This window comes from Zalophus californianus, chromosome 4, assembly GCF_009762305.2.
Source record: "Zalophus californianus isolate mZalCal1 chromosome 4, mZalCal1.pri.v2, whole genome shotgun sequence".
Lineage (NCBI taxonomy): Eukaryota > Metazoa > Chordata > Mammalia > Carnivora > Otariidae > Zalophus > Zalophus californianus.
Window position 1 is genome coordinate 78,721,157 of NC_045598.1, and position 14,235 is coordinate 78,735,391.

The window sequence follows — 14,235 nt, forward strand, 5'->3', positions numbered from 1 at the left end:
CAGAAAAACACCCACCTGGTCCTGGGAAAAAATGAGAATCCAACTGGATCCTGGTGGTCACAGGAAATAGTCCATCAGCTTCATCATTGCTTCTGAACAAAACGCTCTTTTGAGAGTGTGAATGGGGGCTTTATGTAGTTAAGTTCTCATCCACGGGCTAATAAATATGTGAAATGCCCTCTCAGACCAGGTTCCTGAAGCCTGGACACTGAGGTCATTCAAGAAACAATTAGATGCCATCTGGAGAGAGCTGGGACTCAAAAGGAAATTGCCTCGCAGGGCCAAACAGCATGTTCTTGTTCCCAGGGTCTGACACATCCTTATCTTCACTGACATAAAGGACGGATGGAGCTTGGCCAGCTAATCCACACTGGGAGCACAGAATGGGCAAATGTGGCAGCAATTAATAAAAGCTTGAGGACCAGGAGAATGTTCATATTCAGTCTGCCTCAAGTAAATTTATCCCTTAACTGCACTTTCACATCCAAGCTGAGCATCTCCGCCATAAACCAGACCTTGGCCTCACCAAGCTTTGGGTTTTCACGGTTTTAATATAAAGCAAACAGAGCAGAACAGCAACTGTTTCTGGACCAGCTCCTCACAGTGTATAATGAGCAACTCGATCATAGGAAACAGAGTATTTACTGAGGCCTCACAACCCACTCAATTGTAAAGAATAGGCTCTTATTTCTAGGATAGATTCTCAATCTTTTCTCATTTTTAAATGAAAATTTAATGTCTCTTCTGTCTTAATAATCACTATTTTTAAATGTAAGTGTTATTATTTTTTAAAAAACCCACTTAGCTAGAGAAAAAATATGGATTTAGATCAACAGGACATGATGATTCCTGTTCTAAGTGTTTCTGTGGCTTTATAACAGCTCTTAAGTAGCAGGAGACCCTCTCGGACAGTGATGTTCAAAGTGCAGCCTATGGGCCTGCAGGGGCCTTTTGGGGAGTCCATAAGGCCAAAACTATTTTCATAACAATACTGAGATGTTCTGGGGCGCCTGGGTGGCTCAATCGGTTTAGCATCTGCCTTCGGCTCAGGTCATGATCCCAGGGTCCTGGAATTGAGTCCTACATCAGGCCCCCTGCTCTTCTCCCTCTGCCTGCCACTCTCCCTGCTTGTGCTCTCTCTGACAAGTAAATAAATAAAATCTTAAAAAAAAAATACTGAGACTTTTTTGCCTTTTTCACTGGGTTGACATTTCCGCCAATAAGGTGAAAGCAATGATGGGTCACACTGCTAGGACCTTAGCACAAAGCAAGGGAGAGGCACCACACTGGATAAGGGGTCACTGTATTTCTTAACTACCATTTTTTAGAAAAACATTATGTTTTAAATATTGAAAACACAATTAAGTATTTCTCTAAAAAATCACCGGTTTCGCTGAAGAAATCCTTGACGACGCAGTAAGAATTACCTGCTTTAAATCATAGTTGGACCCTTGCGGCCACATCTGGAGCGCACACGTGGCCCTTCTCCAGCAGACCCAAGTACAACGTTGTCTTGAGGGAAAGCGACTGTGTGCTCAACTAGCTGCTTTTTTCATGGAACACCATTTCTACTTCAAAGAATGTCTGACAAACTGTGGTTATTCAGATGTGGGTATTTATCTGGCAGGCATTTTCTAAAAAAGGAACAAAGTGAGCCTGTCACTTCCAGAACAATGGACAGTATTTGTTGCCAGGGATGAAACCTGAGCATTCAATTGAAAAATCAGAATTTGGGGAAACTTGTATTCATGACCATGAGCTTGACAGCTTCCCGATACTTTAGTAATTTTTCTGATAAGTGGTGATAATAAACAAAAGTGAGTTTTTAATATTGTATAATGAAATATGTTAACATTTTGAATATCTGCACAATCAGAAAACCAGTATTTCTCAAATGCCCAATGCATGGTGGTACAAAATCACACATGAGTGTGTTCTAGGAGACCAGACACTAAAGAGATTTGCAAAAATGTACAATGCCATTCTCATTAAATTTTGTTTTGGAAAATGATTATTTTTTACAAAAATAAGTAGTTATTTTTAAATGAGTTAACTAAATATTAAAAAACTCCTATATTTTAATTTCTAATACAATAAGCCAATAGTTAAAACTCACATAACTAAAACTCTTTGGTGTCTCAATAATTTTTAAGAGTGAAAAGGGGTCCTGAGCTTAGTTTAAGAACTTTGGCTCTAATACACTTGAGCTACTCATTTTACATAATTTTGATTGAAGCTCAAGTTTTTAGCATATTTATGAAGTAGACTAACAGAGGGCTATTTTTATTTTAATAAATAACTCTACTATAAAAACACTAACACTTATAGAGAAAATTTGGAAACTGAGAGAAATGTGAACAAAAACTCCCTAGTTGCCAGGAAATTAATTTTGACTTACTACTCAACACTCAATCATGCTACTCCCAGTTTGTCTCTTACAGAAATTCTCACAAATGTGCACCAAGCTGTCTGAGTTGCAGGCAATGCCATCTCTCCAGTATTTTTTAAAGATTTATTTATTTACTTGAGAGAGACACACACAGACAGCACGGGGCAGGTAGGGGCAGAGGGAGAATCTCAAGCAGACGCCCCCCTGAGCCCAAAGCCAGGTTCCATCCCACGACCAGGAGATCATGACCTGAGCCAAAAACAAAAGTGGGCTGCTTGGGCGCCTGGGTGGCTCAGTTGGTTAAGCGACTGCCTTCGGCTCAGGTCATGATCCTGGAGTCCCGGGATCGAGTCCCACATCGGGCTCCCGGCTCAGCGGGGAGTCTGTTTCTCCCTCTGACCCTCTTCCCTCTTGTGCTATCTCTCATTCTCTCTCTCTCAAATAAATAAATAAAGTCTTAAAAAATAAAAATAAAAATGTTAAAAAAAAAAGTGGGCTGCTTAACTGATTGGGCCACCCAGGCACCCCTTTTCAGTATGGTGCTTCGCTCCGCTGTGCTCCCACGCACAGCCAATCCAGCAGGAAATCCTAAAGACCCTGCCTTCATATGAGACCAGAATGTCCCTTCTTTACCACCTCCTCTGCAGTCACAGGTCCAAACTACCCTGACTCACCTGGATAGTCCCCGCGGCCTCCCAACTCCTCTCTTCCTGTTCCCGCCTTTGCCCCCCAAAGTCTGCTAGCAACACAGAAGCCAATGCCATCCCTACATGGCTCCCCACCTCACTCCACAAAAGTTACATATGGGACCCATGCAATCTGCCGTGTCCCCCTCATCACTGTCTCACATCAGCTTCTGCTACTCTCTCTTGCTCAAGTTCACACTTGCCTTTCCAGCCCCTCTGGCCTCATGGCTGTTCCTTGGTGGAAGAAGTGAACTCTTATCCCACTCCGCCTGGGTACACACGACCCCATAGGCTCAGGGTCTTCCCCATTAATCTCTAACATGCCGATAATCTGTTTTCTGCTTCACCTAATACCCGCTTCCTTCTGGACATTTTTTTTTTCAGCTGTCAAATTGCAATTCACATATAACTTTTTCCAAGGAGACTTCTTGGTTACCACAGGTTAAACTTCAGATCCATGCCAACCCCTCTCGCACAAAATCTACATACCGTCTCACAGCATCTTAGAGCCTTTTTTTCCCAAGAATGTAAGACAATTCACTCTATTAATAAAATGCCTTAATGATTTTAATCTGTATTCTATAAAGCCAACAAAAACCATATAAAATATACTTTAAACACAGCCCTTGGTTCTGAGGTTGTGAATATGTTAATAATTTAATATCGAAAGCTCCCAGAATAATTAGACGTAACTGTAGCCAAATGCTGCACTAGTATGACATTTTTATTACCCCTAGAGGGCAGAATTTAACAGCAAACGAGTCCAATGCTAACAAGCCTGGCCTCCCAATTGGGAGCTGAAGAGTTACTGGGATCGTGTAGCTGATGACAAGATCTCCTGAGGAACTAACAGGTCTGAGCCAGAGGCTGTCAGAACTACACCTTTACAAAGTATATATACCTCTGCCTAAATGTGTGAGTATTTAAGGTGATAACAGTGACCCCACCGTGTTTGTCCTATACCAGGTTGGCAAGAGAAGGTAGACTGAGGTTAGTTATAGGAACTTCCCTGCTTTCCTTAAATAAAATCACTGAGGAATTTCTGGAAAATTTTTAGAGATGGGAGTGTTACCTGCTTTGGGAAACTTCAAGATCTTTAGAAAAACCTCATTCTTTCTTCCTTCAATTTAAATGCCCTTTGCATCTGGTTTTACATGGTCATCAGTCAGCCAGGCAGTCACTAAACATTAAGAAGACAAGAAAAGGTCCTTGCCCTCAGAACTCACATTCTAACGAGAAGAGGTTTTGGGGTTTTTTGTTTGTTTGTTTGTTTTTTAAATAAACAAATAGAATTTGGGACAAGTGCTATAAGGATGATACACAGAGTAATGAAATAGTGTGACTTGGTGAGGCAGCTCTTAGCAGGGGGGGTCAGGGAAGGTCCCTCTGAAGCAATGACATCTGAGTCAAGAAGGACCAGCCACACAAAGAACTAGGGTGATAGTTACTACATGAGTATTTACTGAGTGCTATCTACATGTCAGGCACTGTGCTAACAACTTTACATGTATCAACTAATTCAATTCCTACATTCTCCCATCTAGTGTTAAGGAAACTGAGTGCCAGAAAATGTTGGAAACTTGCCTGAAGTCACCCAACCGAGAAATGGCTAAGTTAGAGCTTTGTGTCTGTGTTACTTATGAGGCTGCTCTAACAAAGTACCACGGATTTGGGGGCTTGAAAATAGAAATGTATTCTCTCAGTTCTGGAGGCTTGGTGTCCAAAATCAGGGTGTCAGCAAGGGCTACATTCTCCCTGAAAACTCCAGGGGACCACCCTTTCTTGCCTCCTCCTAGCTCGTGATGGCTGTAATCCTTGGTGGTGTTGGCTTGTGCACACATCAACCCAATCTCTGCCTCTGCAGTCGCATGGCATTCTCCCTGAGTGTCAGTGTCTCTGTGCACAACTTTCTCTCTTCTAAGAACACCAGGCATTGGATTAAGGCCCACCCTAATCCAGTGTGATCTAATCCTAGTGTGATCATATCTGCAAAGATCTTATTTCCAAATAAGGCCACATTTAGGTAGTAGGGGGTTAGTACTTCGCTATGTCTTTTGGGGGAACACAATTCCACTCACTTTAAACCACTCAACTTCAAAAGAAACTTCCATGCCAGGGCAGTAGGAAAAGCCAGCAAGGGGGGGGGGGGGCGGGGAACAGTGACTAAGGCAGATGGTAATAGATGAGGTTAGGAGTAGACAGGCCGGCCACACACAAAGGGTTCTAAGGTCCAATTATAACATGGAGTCTAGTCTGACGCCATAGCTTGAATTCCTGCTTGCATGTTCGTTTTCCAGTCTCTTTGTCACCTCTCCACCTGCCATTGCTTGGGATCTCAGAGGTGTCCTTCTACTTTCAGTCGAGGATGAAGGCTGCAGCATAGAATACAAATAGGAATCTAGCCTTATCCCACTCACAGGCCAGACAAGGCTCCTTGGAGCACCTCTAGAGGGCAGCTCCAGGGTTTGACCTTGGGTCAAACCATCACGTTCAGGAGGCCCAGGGCGAATTGACTTCTGACTTGGGACACCGAGAGAACCCATCTCAAGCTGCACTGGCAGAGCAATCTGGCCTGAGGACATTATCCAGACAAGCCCCAGGCAAGAACAGTCACGATTCAAGCACCTGTGCTGTCCCCACATGCCTTTCAGCCAGCAGAACTGAAGATGGCAGATGTGACAGGCCCAGTGGGGAGCCGCTGCTCACAGCAGACAGGTCCACCCCACGAGCTGCTGAGATGTGTCCAAATCGTGCAGTGCCGCCACAGCATCATCTCTGTGATTGTGCAAGGTCTCACAACCTGCACAAGGACTCACTGCTGTGTCATCAGGCAAGATGAAAGTGACGTCAGTGATGCAAGGTAGCACCATGAAGTGTTGGCATGAAAATTTTTGCTGAAAGCCCGCTACGCATTACTGGGAGGTAAAACAGGGAGAGTGTATATGTATATAGTCTAGATCTGGGGTCCGCAAATCTCTTTTCTGTAAAGGGCCAGACAGTAAATACATCAGGCTTTGCTGCCCATTCTGTCCTATCTACTCAGCTCCACGGTAATGGTGAGAAAGCAGCAATATGTAAATGAATGGGTGTGGCTGTGTTTCAGTAAAGCTTTCTCTATGTTGAAATCTGAATTTTTACAATTTTCACATTCTTTTGATAAAAAAAAAAAACAACTTAAATTGTAAAATCCATTTTTAGCTTGTGCCGTACCGTAACAGGCGGTAGGCCAGATTTGGTCTCCTCCAGCTGTAGTTTGCTGATCCTCCCAGTCTAATGATATCCCCAAATGCTCATCAATTAACATAATGTCACTGTGGTAATAAGGTCTCCAACTGGAAGTTTCCTGTCCTCCCTTAAAATATTCACTGGCTTCTGGCAAGATGCCAGACACTCTTGTGAACTCTGGAATTCCCCCAGCTTCCTCTCCCTCACCTCCTCCAGTTAAGTCCACATGGAGCCGTCAACTCACCTAATAAAATAGCTCTTAATTCTCTAAAGGGCCTCCAGCCCCTGCCCTGACTTTCCATGCCCACTGCCACTATCTAAGGTTAGGCTCTTGATAACACTTGGCTCCCATCCCTCGCTCCACTGAGCAATTACTAACACATGGTATATGCTCCAAACTATCTGTTGAATGAGCCAGGGCTGCAAAATATCCACAAGCTCAGCACTTTCTCCGTGTGATCAGCAGTCTGAGGTGGCCTGTCTCAAAACCAAACATTTCCCCTATGGGGGTGGCAGCACTTAAGGGCTAAAATATGATAAGGTTTTAGTTTGCTTTTTAAAAGTCAGGCTCACTGAGGTATAATTTACATACATTAAGAGTCACCCTTTTGAGGACTGTCCTGTGAGCTTGGAAGCAACCACAGTCAAGGTATTTCTATCATTCTAAAAGTTCTTTTGTTTCCTTTTGAGGTGGACCTCTTCCCTACCCCTTTTCAACTACTGATCTGTTTTCTGTCACTAATAAGTTTTTATACACATCCCACAGTCCATTCCTTTCTAGGCTATCACGCCATTGTACGGTGCGCTACAGTTTCTCCATTCACCAGTTGAAGGACATCTGAACTGTTCCCGGTTTTTATCAATTATAAATAACGTCACCATCAACATTCACATATAGATTTTGAAATGAACATACATTTTCATGACAAGATTTCACTTGTAAATGCCCACATTTTGAAAGCCCCTGCGGGAAAGGGTTCCACTGAATGAGGGACTGTCCTCCATCCCTAGTCTTCTGTCTTGCCACCCTGCCTCAGCAAATTGTTTTTAAATTGTAGTAACATTAAACCTCCCAAGAAGATTTACAGAGAACGTTTTCGGGGTGGAGTGGGAGAAGTTGGACAGGCAGGCGCTCTCTCCGGCTCCTCTGAATGTGAGCCCTGGGGCTGTTTCACATTCACCACGGGCAGCATTTGATCTTCTGGTCCCACAGGGCACGATGCTGGCTCTGCGGATGTGCACACTCAGGCAAAAACCTGCAGAGCCAGCCAATCGGGCCGTTATTTGGTTCATATAACTTGCTAAAATCGCACGGAATGTACAGCGTGCCATTGTTTTTGTAAGTCCCTTTCATGACTTTGTTAGCTGGCTAATTCAGAGCAGACTGGCCTGTTTCCCCTGCTGGAAGAAAAGACGTTCGTCAAAGGCAGCTATTTAACCGTGGCCATGGCTGCAGCCATCTTGAGCACAAAGCAGAGCTGCAGCCTCCCAGGCCCCTCTCCCAGGAGCTCCCCAATGGCAGGCCCGCTTATTCTTGGCGCTGGAATTCGCATAATTACTCCTCTTTTAATCTGCTGGGTGACCTAATGTAGCCCCAGCCTGGCCGCAGGAAGAGGCCTTGCTGAGATCTGAGCCTGGGGCAGCCTGTCATATCTGCAAGGCCCTCTCAGAAAGAGCATTTCAGTGCATTAACCCCATAAAGGACTGATTGCCAAGGCACTTGGGCTCCGGAGCTGCTCCTGCGCAATGGGGGTGGGGGGGAGGGGGCTGAGGCGAGGGAGGTGGGGGAAGGAGGTGCAGGTCCCCACTCAGGATAATGCCTCAGTCCTGTTCCTTTCCCAGCCTGCGAAGGAGCTCAGAAACTGCAAATCATTTCATAAAAGCTCACAAGTGGTTCTAGCAAGAATCCACCCAGGCTGCCTATAAAAGAAAGGATATTTGTTCACTAGGAGGCTAGCCAGACACAAAAGGCTGCATTCCGTCTTGACACTTGCTAACTGCGGTCGCCTGGAGAGCAGGCCTTTGTCCACAGGCGGGCATGGTGCTGTTTACAGCCTGGCCGTGGAAAGGGGCTTGCCTACATCTTGGCTAATTTGAAAAACAGTCATCCCGATTTCCTTTTCTACTTGTCTTTATTTTCCAATTTATCTTTCTTTAAGGGCATTTAAAAATGCAAAATCTATAATAAACACTTCTTTTAAAAGAAAAATTACCCAGCTCTGCCCCAATCACCACCTCCCCTAAAAAAATATATTTTTAAACCATTCCCAGAAAGAGATGCTTTATTAAAATGACTGTAAGGCTCGTATGTGAAGAAGCTAGAAATAATCTTCAGTCTACAAGGAAGATAGGTCTAAAGGGGGAAAGGACGAGAAATAATATAAGTTTATAAAATTTAGTGTATGGGGGGGCAAGTCTGGAAACTTAAAAAAGTAGCCCCAGGAAAAGAGTGAAAAGAATGATAATGAGTGAAAATGAAAGTAGGTTTCATAGGTTCAAGAAGGGGTTACAAAAGTGAAAGCATAATGGATGGTAAGAGCACATGTAGGAGTGTTGAGGTACATGCCCAGTTTTTTGAGGTAATATGATGGACGGGCAGTTATCAGCTCTCACATCCTTGGTCTTAATGTCTGAGACACATGTTCCAACCAATATGTCACTTCTGCTCATAGCGACAGATGATCAAGACTGATAGATTAAGAACCCCTTCCCGCCTGCTAAAAAAACTTTCCCCTCCAGCCTATCACAGGTATAGAGAATACTAAAAATGTTCAAAGGACACTGACCCATCCCCTGATGTTCTAATTGTGAGAAGATGGGACCCACAGAAAGAAGGTGGTAAGTCCACAGTCACAGAGAGTGGGCTGGGCTCCCCTCCCTGAGGGTTCTTCAGGGCTGTGTAACTTGGAGTGTGCTACTGGAATGCCATCTGGAAAGGTTAACACACTGAGCTATTATCACCCATTCACATTTTAGTACAATTATTTTATCAAATGTTCTAAGCAGTTACCTCACATAGGTCTAAGAAACAACACTGAGTAAATACATTGTAATGGGGGTAAAAATATGGCAAGAACCGAATGGGGCAGCGAGCAAGTAAAAGAGCCCAGAAAATAAAGCCTTCCTCACAATTTTGCCTAGGGCTATCTCCTCCAAAAACTATTTCCTCTGTTAAAAAAAAAAAAAGTTTTTATCTCCAGTAAGGTATGCTAGGTACACAGAGGAAAATTCCAGCGCTGTACACCACTAAGCAAAGTCACAAATGATTAAAGGAAGGTGGAGCCGCTGTGGACGTTTCCGCTTTCCAACCTGGAAGAAGTGGTTTCTTTCGGGTGCAGTGAAAAAGACAATCAATGGTATTTCATTACAGAAAAGGACCTCATGATTACACAGAACAGTTAAAATCAGAATTTCAAGATGATCATGTTTTGAGCTACTGTGGTGGGGTGGGGAGTAGGGAGAAGTGAGGGCTCGAAAAATAAGGCAAAAGTAGAAAAAGAAAAAACAAAACTCCCCTAACAGTCAGAATTAAAGAGACACAGTGGTGAATGAGATTCCAACATCCTCTGGCCGGTTTGGAGCTGCTCTAACTTTCTTATCACATCCAAACATGGAATTCAGCGAGTAGGGTCTAGGTGCTGTGGGGAGGCTCCAGCGGAAAGGGAAAGGACTTCCGTCAGCCCCCCCCCCCCCCCCCCCCCCCCGCGCACATTTCCCTCCACTACTACACCCCCCCCCACCCCGCGCGCAGAGGAGCTCCTGGTAGCCTAGCAACCGCTGACCGTACTTGTCCCCTTTCACGCGGGATTAATGCGTTTCCTTACAAACTGCACCCGGTGTTAGGAGGGCACAGAATCCAAACTGGACAGAAGTGAATTTTGGATTCATTCTCTACCCAGCTCTCTCGGCCACCATAGTACAGCCCCAGCGCCTCCCACCCCCAGTGCCTCAGTTCCCCCAGGCCCACGGAAGCGAAGCCAGTCCCAGATAGATAGATAGATAGATAGATAGATAGATAGATAGATAGACAGACAGACAGACAGACAGATCGATCTCTCCCTCTCTCCCTCCCTCCCTGACACTGGGAAAACCAAGCGAGGATGGTTAGAAAGTCTCCCATGGGAAGGAGAAGGCACTTCAAGACAGAGACCCAGAGCTCTCCATCAGAGATCAGACTACCCCCATTATGAGGTCCCTAAAAATGTGCTCCTTTGCATCTTGGTTTTTTAGGCTGATAATCTGACTATACCAGAAGGGGACCCTACGTGATGTAATGAATTTTACAAAGAATCTCTACTTTTCTACATGCCCAAGAGGCATTAAGTGCACCAAGGGCTTGGAGGGAAGTAACAGCTCAAAGTCAGGGGGCACCAAACTGCATCCCAGTTTATCTATAACTATCTCACCTCCCTTATTTTCTGTCACCCTCCAAATCACTAGGCACCAGCTGGCACCGATTTACAAGGCCTTCATGACATGGACTTGTCAGCCAGGCTCGAGAGGGTGGCCAAGTCTGAGAAAGGCTAGGATGAGCCTGCACTGGCCCAAGAAGCATGACACATGGGTCCATTTAGACCTTGAGGTCAAAGGCTTCCATGAACGTGCTTTCAGAGCTTCAGTGACCATAGAAGCAAATGAAAATACCCCACATTCGCCCAAGAAATCCCCAAACCATCCCTCCAAACCAGGGGCAAAATGAGGATAAAATTAAATATATATATATATATATATATGCATGCGTATATGCATCCAAGAGGAGCACAGAGAGTTCATTTATAAAGCCCTAACTAGACTGAGACAAGGCTGGGAGCAAAGAGTGACCTTCAGAACACCTCAACAGGTCCTTGGAAAGAAGTACCCTGGAGCCACCAAGGACGGTCCCATCACCTCTCACTGCTGGGGAAGGCAAAAACTGCCGAGCAAGACAGACACCACTGAGAACCCCAGTATCTTTTCTTACCCAACACAACTCAACTTAGAATGACCGACATTCATGAATGCGACACAACAGCTTAAAGAATACTAAAACAGATCATTCCAGAATCTATGCTTAGCTTTATAATTCATCACCGGATTATCTTAAAGGCTTGGACAGTGAGAAAGGAAAACCAGGTTTCTGGAGTGCGGGAGCCAGCAGCGAGCCCGCCGCGGGGGACAGCCACTTTTGGAAACATGGCATGGGTGGCTTTTAAAGGGCTGCTGTGATTTACACACTGCCTGATGCTAGGGCACATTTTTTTATGTCGTGCTCAAGTCAAATCATAGTCTTCGTGAATAGCACCCCCCTAAGGCTTTGCAGTGTACAACCTGCATAAAAAGATGCATCCAGAGGCACCTAGACATCATTTATAAAGCTCTCTTGTGATTCTGACATGACAGCCATGCTGGCTTAGGACTGTACATTTGCTGCAGTGATAACTACAGCTCAGACATAGACTGGGAATGAGAGGGCGGCAAAAAGAATACCCACTTCCATCCAACAAGCTTTACGACGACTACTACCCACTGCCGTCCAACAAGCTTTACGACTACTACCCACTTCCATCCAACAAGCTTTACGACGACTACTACCCACTGCTGTCCAACAAGCTTTACGACGACTACTACCCACTGCCGTCCAACAAGCTTTACGACGACTACTACCCACTGCCGTCCAACAAGCTTTACGACGACTACTACCCACTGCCGTCCAACAAGCTTTACGACGACTACTACCCACTGCCGTCCAACAAGCTTTACGACTACTACCCACTTCCGTCCAACAAGCTTTACTACGACTAATACCCACTTCCGTCCAACAAGGTTTACTACGACAACTTCAAGCCACTCAGTGATTCTACTGTAGGTTTCTCCTCTATCATCCATCCTCTGGTCTAAAGAGAGAAAAAAAAAACATGAAAAAACAACAGGCCTAAATATCCCCAAACTGCGACACTGCCCTTAGAATAAAGAGGATGGAATGTGGCTCCTGGGACACAAGCACCTTCAAATTTAACACATGCCATGATTTCTCCTAAAAGTTAAGGATGTATGTTGTCATAAATCCAAGAAACACAGTGTGACAAATCAGAGTTCTCTCTTCTGTAGTAGGTACCAGATTTCAGTTCTCAAAAATAAAATAAAGCAAACATATACACCCCCCAAAAATAGGGGTGGTGGTGGTGAAAAGCATCTTTTCTTTCTGCTCAGAAGGACATTATTGTTTCAGAGTATTGACTATTTAGAAGCACTGAATGTCAGCCCCACTGGAAAGCAGCATATGACCACAGTTCCTGGTCCTAGATGAGCTACTACACAGGATAGTGGCTGTCGGAACGGAAGGCTGACTCAGAAAACCTCAGGGAGCCTGCAGTCCTCCACGGAAGATAAACGCAGGCTCACAGTTCATTATCTACTATCCCCAAAAGCCAAAACACTCTGAAAACTGAAAAATTTTAAGTCATTTGGCAGCAAAACAAACCTCACCTCTTTTGGTGGCAAAGCGTGAGCTGAGCTACATAAAATCATATGCAGTCTGTTTATCCCACTTTGTGTGAATATTCTTACATCTCACTGCTAAAATAATGAGTTTGGGTCTGGAGTGCTGGCCCTAGCTAGACCCCTTTGAGGATGTTATATATGTGTACCATATTACCTTCCAAAAACAATTCTGAATTTTAAAACCCATCTAACCCCAAGGGTTTCAGATAGGAGGAAAAAGACTGTAGACCTCTAATAGGATGACATAAGACCCCTACAAAAGTAACTGAAGGCCTAAGAGAGTCAAATTACCCCCTGGTTGTTCCAATCTGAGCAGCTTCCTACACAAGCCAGACTGCAGCATTATTTGGCAACACTGTTAAAAATGGGAAATCTATTACACAGGGTCCTAGTTCCACCTTAAATCCTGGTTTCCTACCTTCACATATTCCAGAGTTGGGTCCAGAAGATGCTGATCCCTGGAAAGAGAAAACATAAGTATGAGAACAATTGGGAACAACGCATTCTTGTGCTGAGTAAAACGTATCCAACGTCATGTTCACGCTCTTCATTCAAATTATGAAGACGGGCCCACCTCCCAGGCAATCCTCACGGCAGACAGATAAGGAAGTTAGAACAGATACAGATCCCTGCTGGGGGCAGGGGTAGGGGGTAGGACACCACCATAATCCGTCTAGAAGCTCCACCTGCTTTCTCATCAGAGTCAGGCTCCAAATGTTAGACTAGTTCATGTGCTAATTCTAGATGCACTTGAGCAAAAAAAATTAGCCTAAAAATCTGAAGCACAGAACAGCAAGGAGGATAGAGGTGGGTGTCAAGCAGGACTGGATGCCCAGATGAGGGGTCCTCTGGACCAGACAGCTGTGTTATGCCCTCTTTGACAGAAGAAGATGGAGGCTCACGCAGGCCCGGCGGCTGCCCAAGGTCACCCAGTCGCGGGGGCAAAAGATGGAGTCTGTAAACCTAGCTCTCCTCCTAGACCACGTCCTCCTCTTTGTTTAAAAATCACTGCCTTGATTAACCCCCACCCCTGGTGTCAAGCAGAGCAGTTCATCCTCATTTCCTTTGGTGCCCCAGTACTGTTCTCTCCCCCATCTAATGTCTGCTCATGTCTGTCATAATATGACGTTGGGATTAACCAGACAATTAAAACTAAACAGCAGCAGGTGGCCCTAAGGAGGCTGACTCCCTACAGAAACGAAGAGAATCGACTAGGGCAAAGGAGAGGAGTGGGAGATGTGAGAGCGGCCATTTTCAGTGCTTGCAGAGTTATAGCGAGGTGCCCCCTCAACAGAGGATGTGAAAAGACAGCGAGCTGCCTTGAGAGACTTAAACTTCAAAAACTCAACACATCCCTGCAGAGATGGCATCATTTTGAGAGGACAGAATGGCTCTAAAGCCTGTAAGAATAGTCTTCTCCATGGAGAGGGTCTTAGTGTATCTACAGAAAGAACG

General features: G+C 44.8%; 1 protein-coding gene across 2 annotated transcripts in view; it reads right to left on the reverse strand.

Annotated features, from left to right (window-relative positions):
• BCAR3 (BCAR3 adaptor protein, NSP family member) overlaps positions 1 to 14,235 on the reverse strand; it is a 110,030-nt gene that overhangs the window by 61,133 nt on the left and 34,662 nt on the right. For both annotated transcript variants that reach the window (XM_027613011.2, XM_027613005.2), the window contains one exon: positions 13,199 to 13,238. In XM_027613011.2, the coding sequence (XP_027468812.1) occupies positions 13,199 to 13,238 (40 nt within the window). The remainder of the gene's footprint in view (positions 1 to 13,198; positions 13,239 to 14,235) is intronic.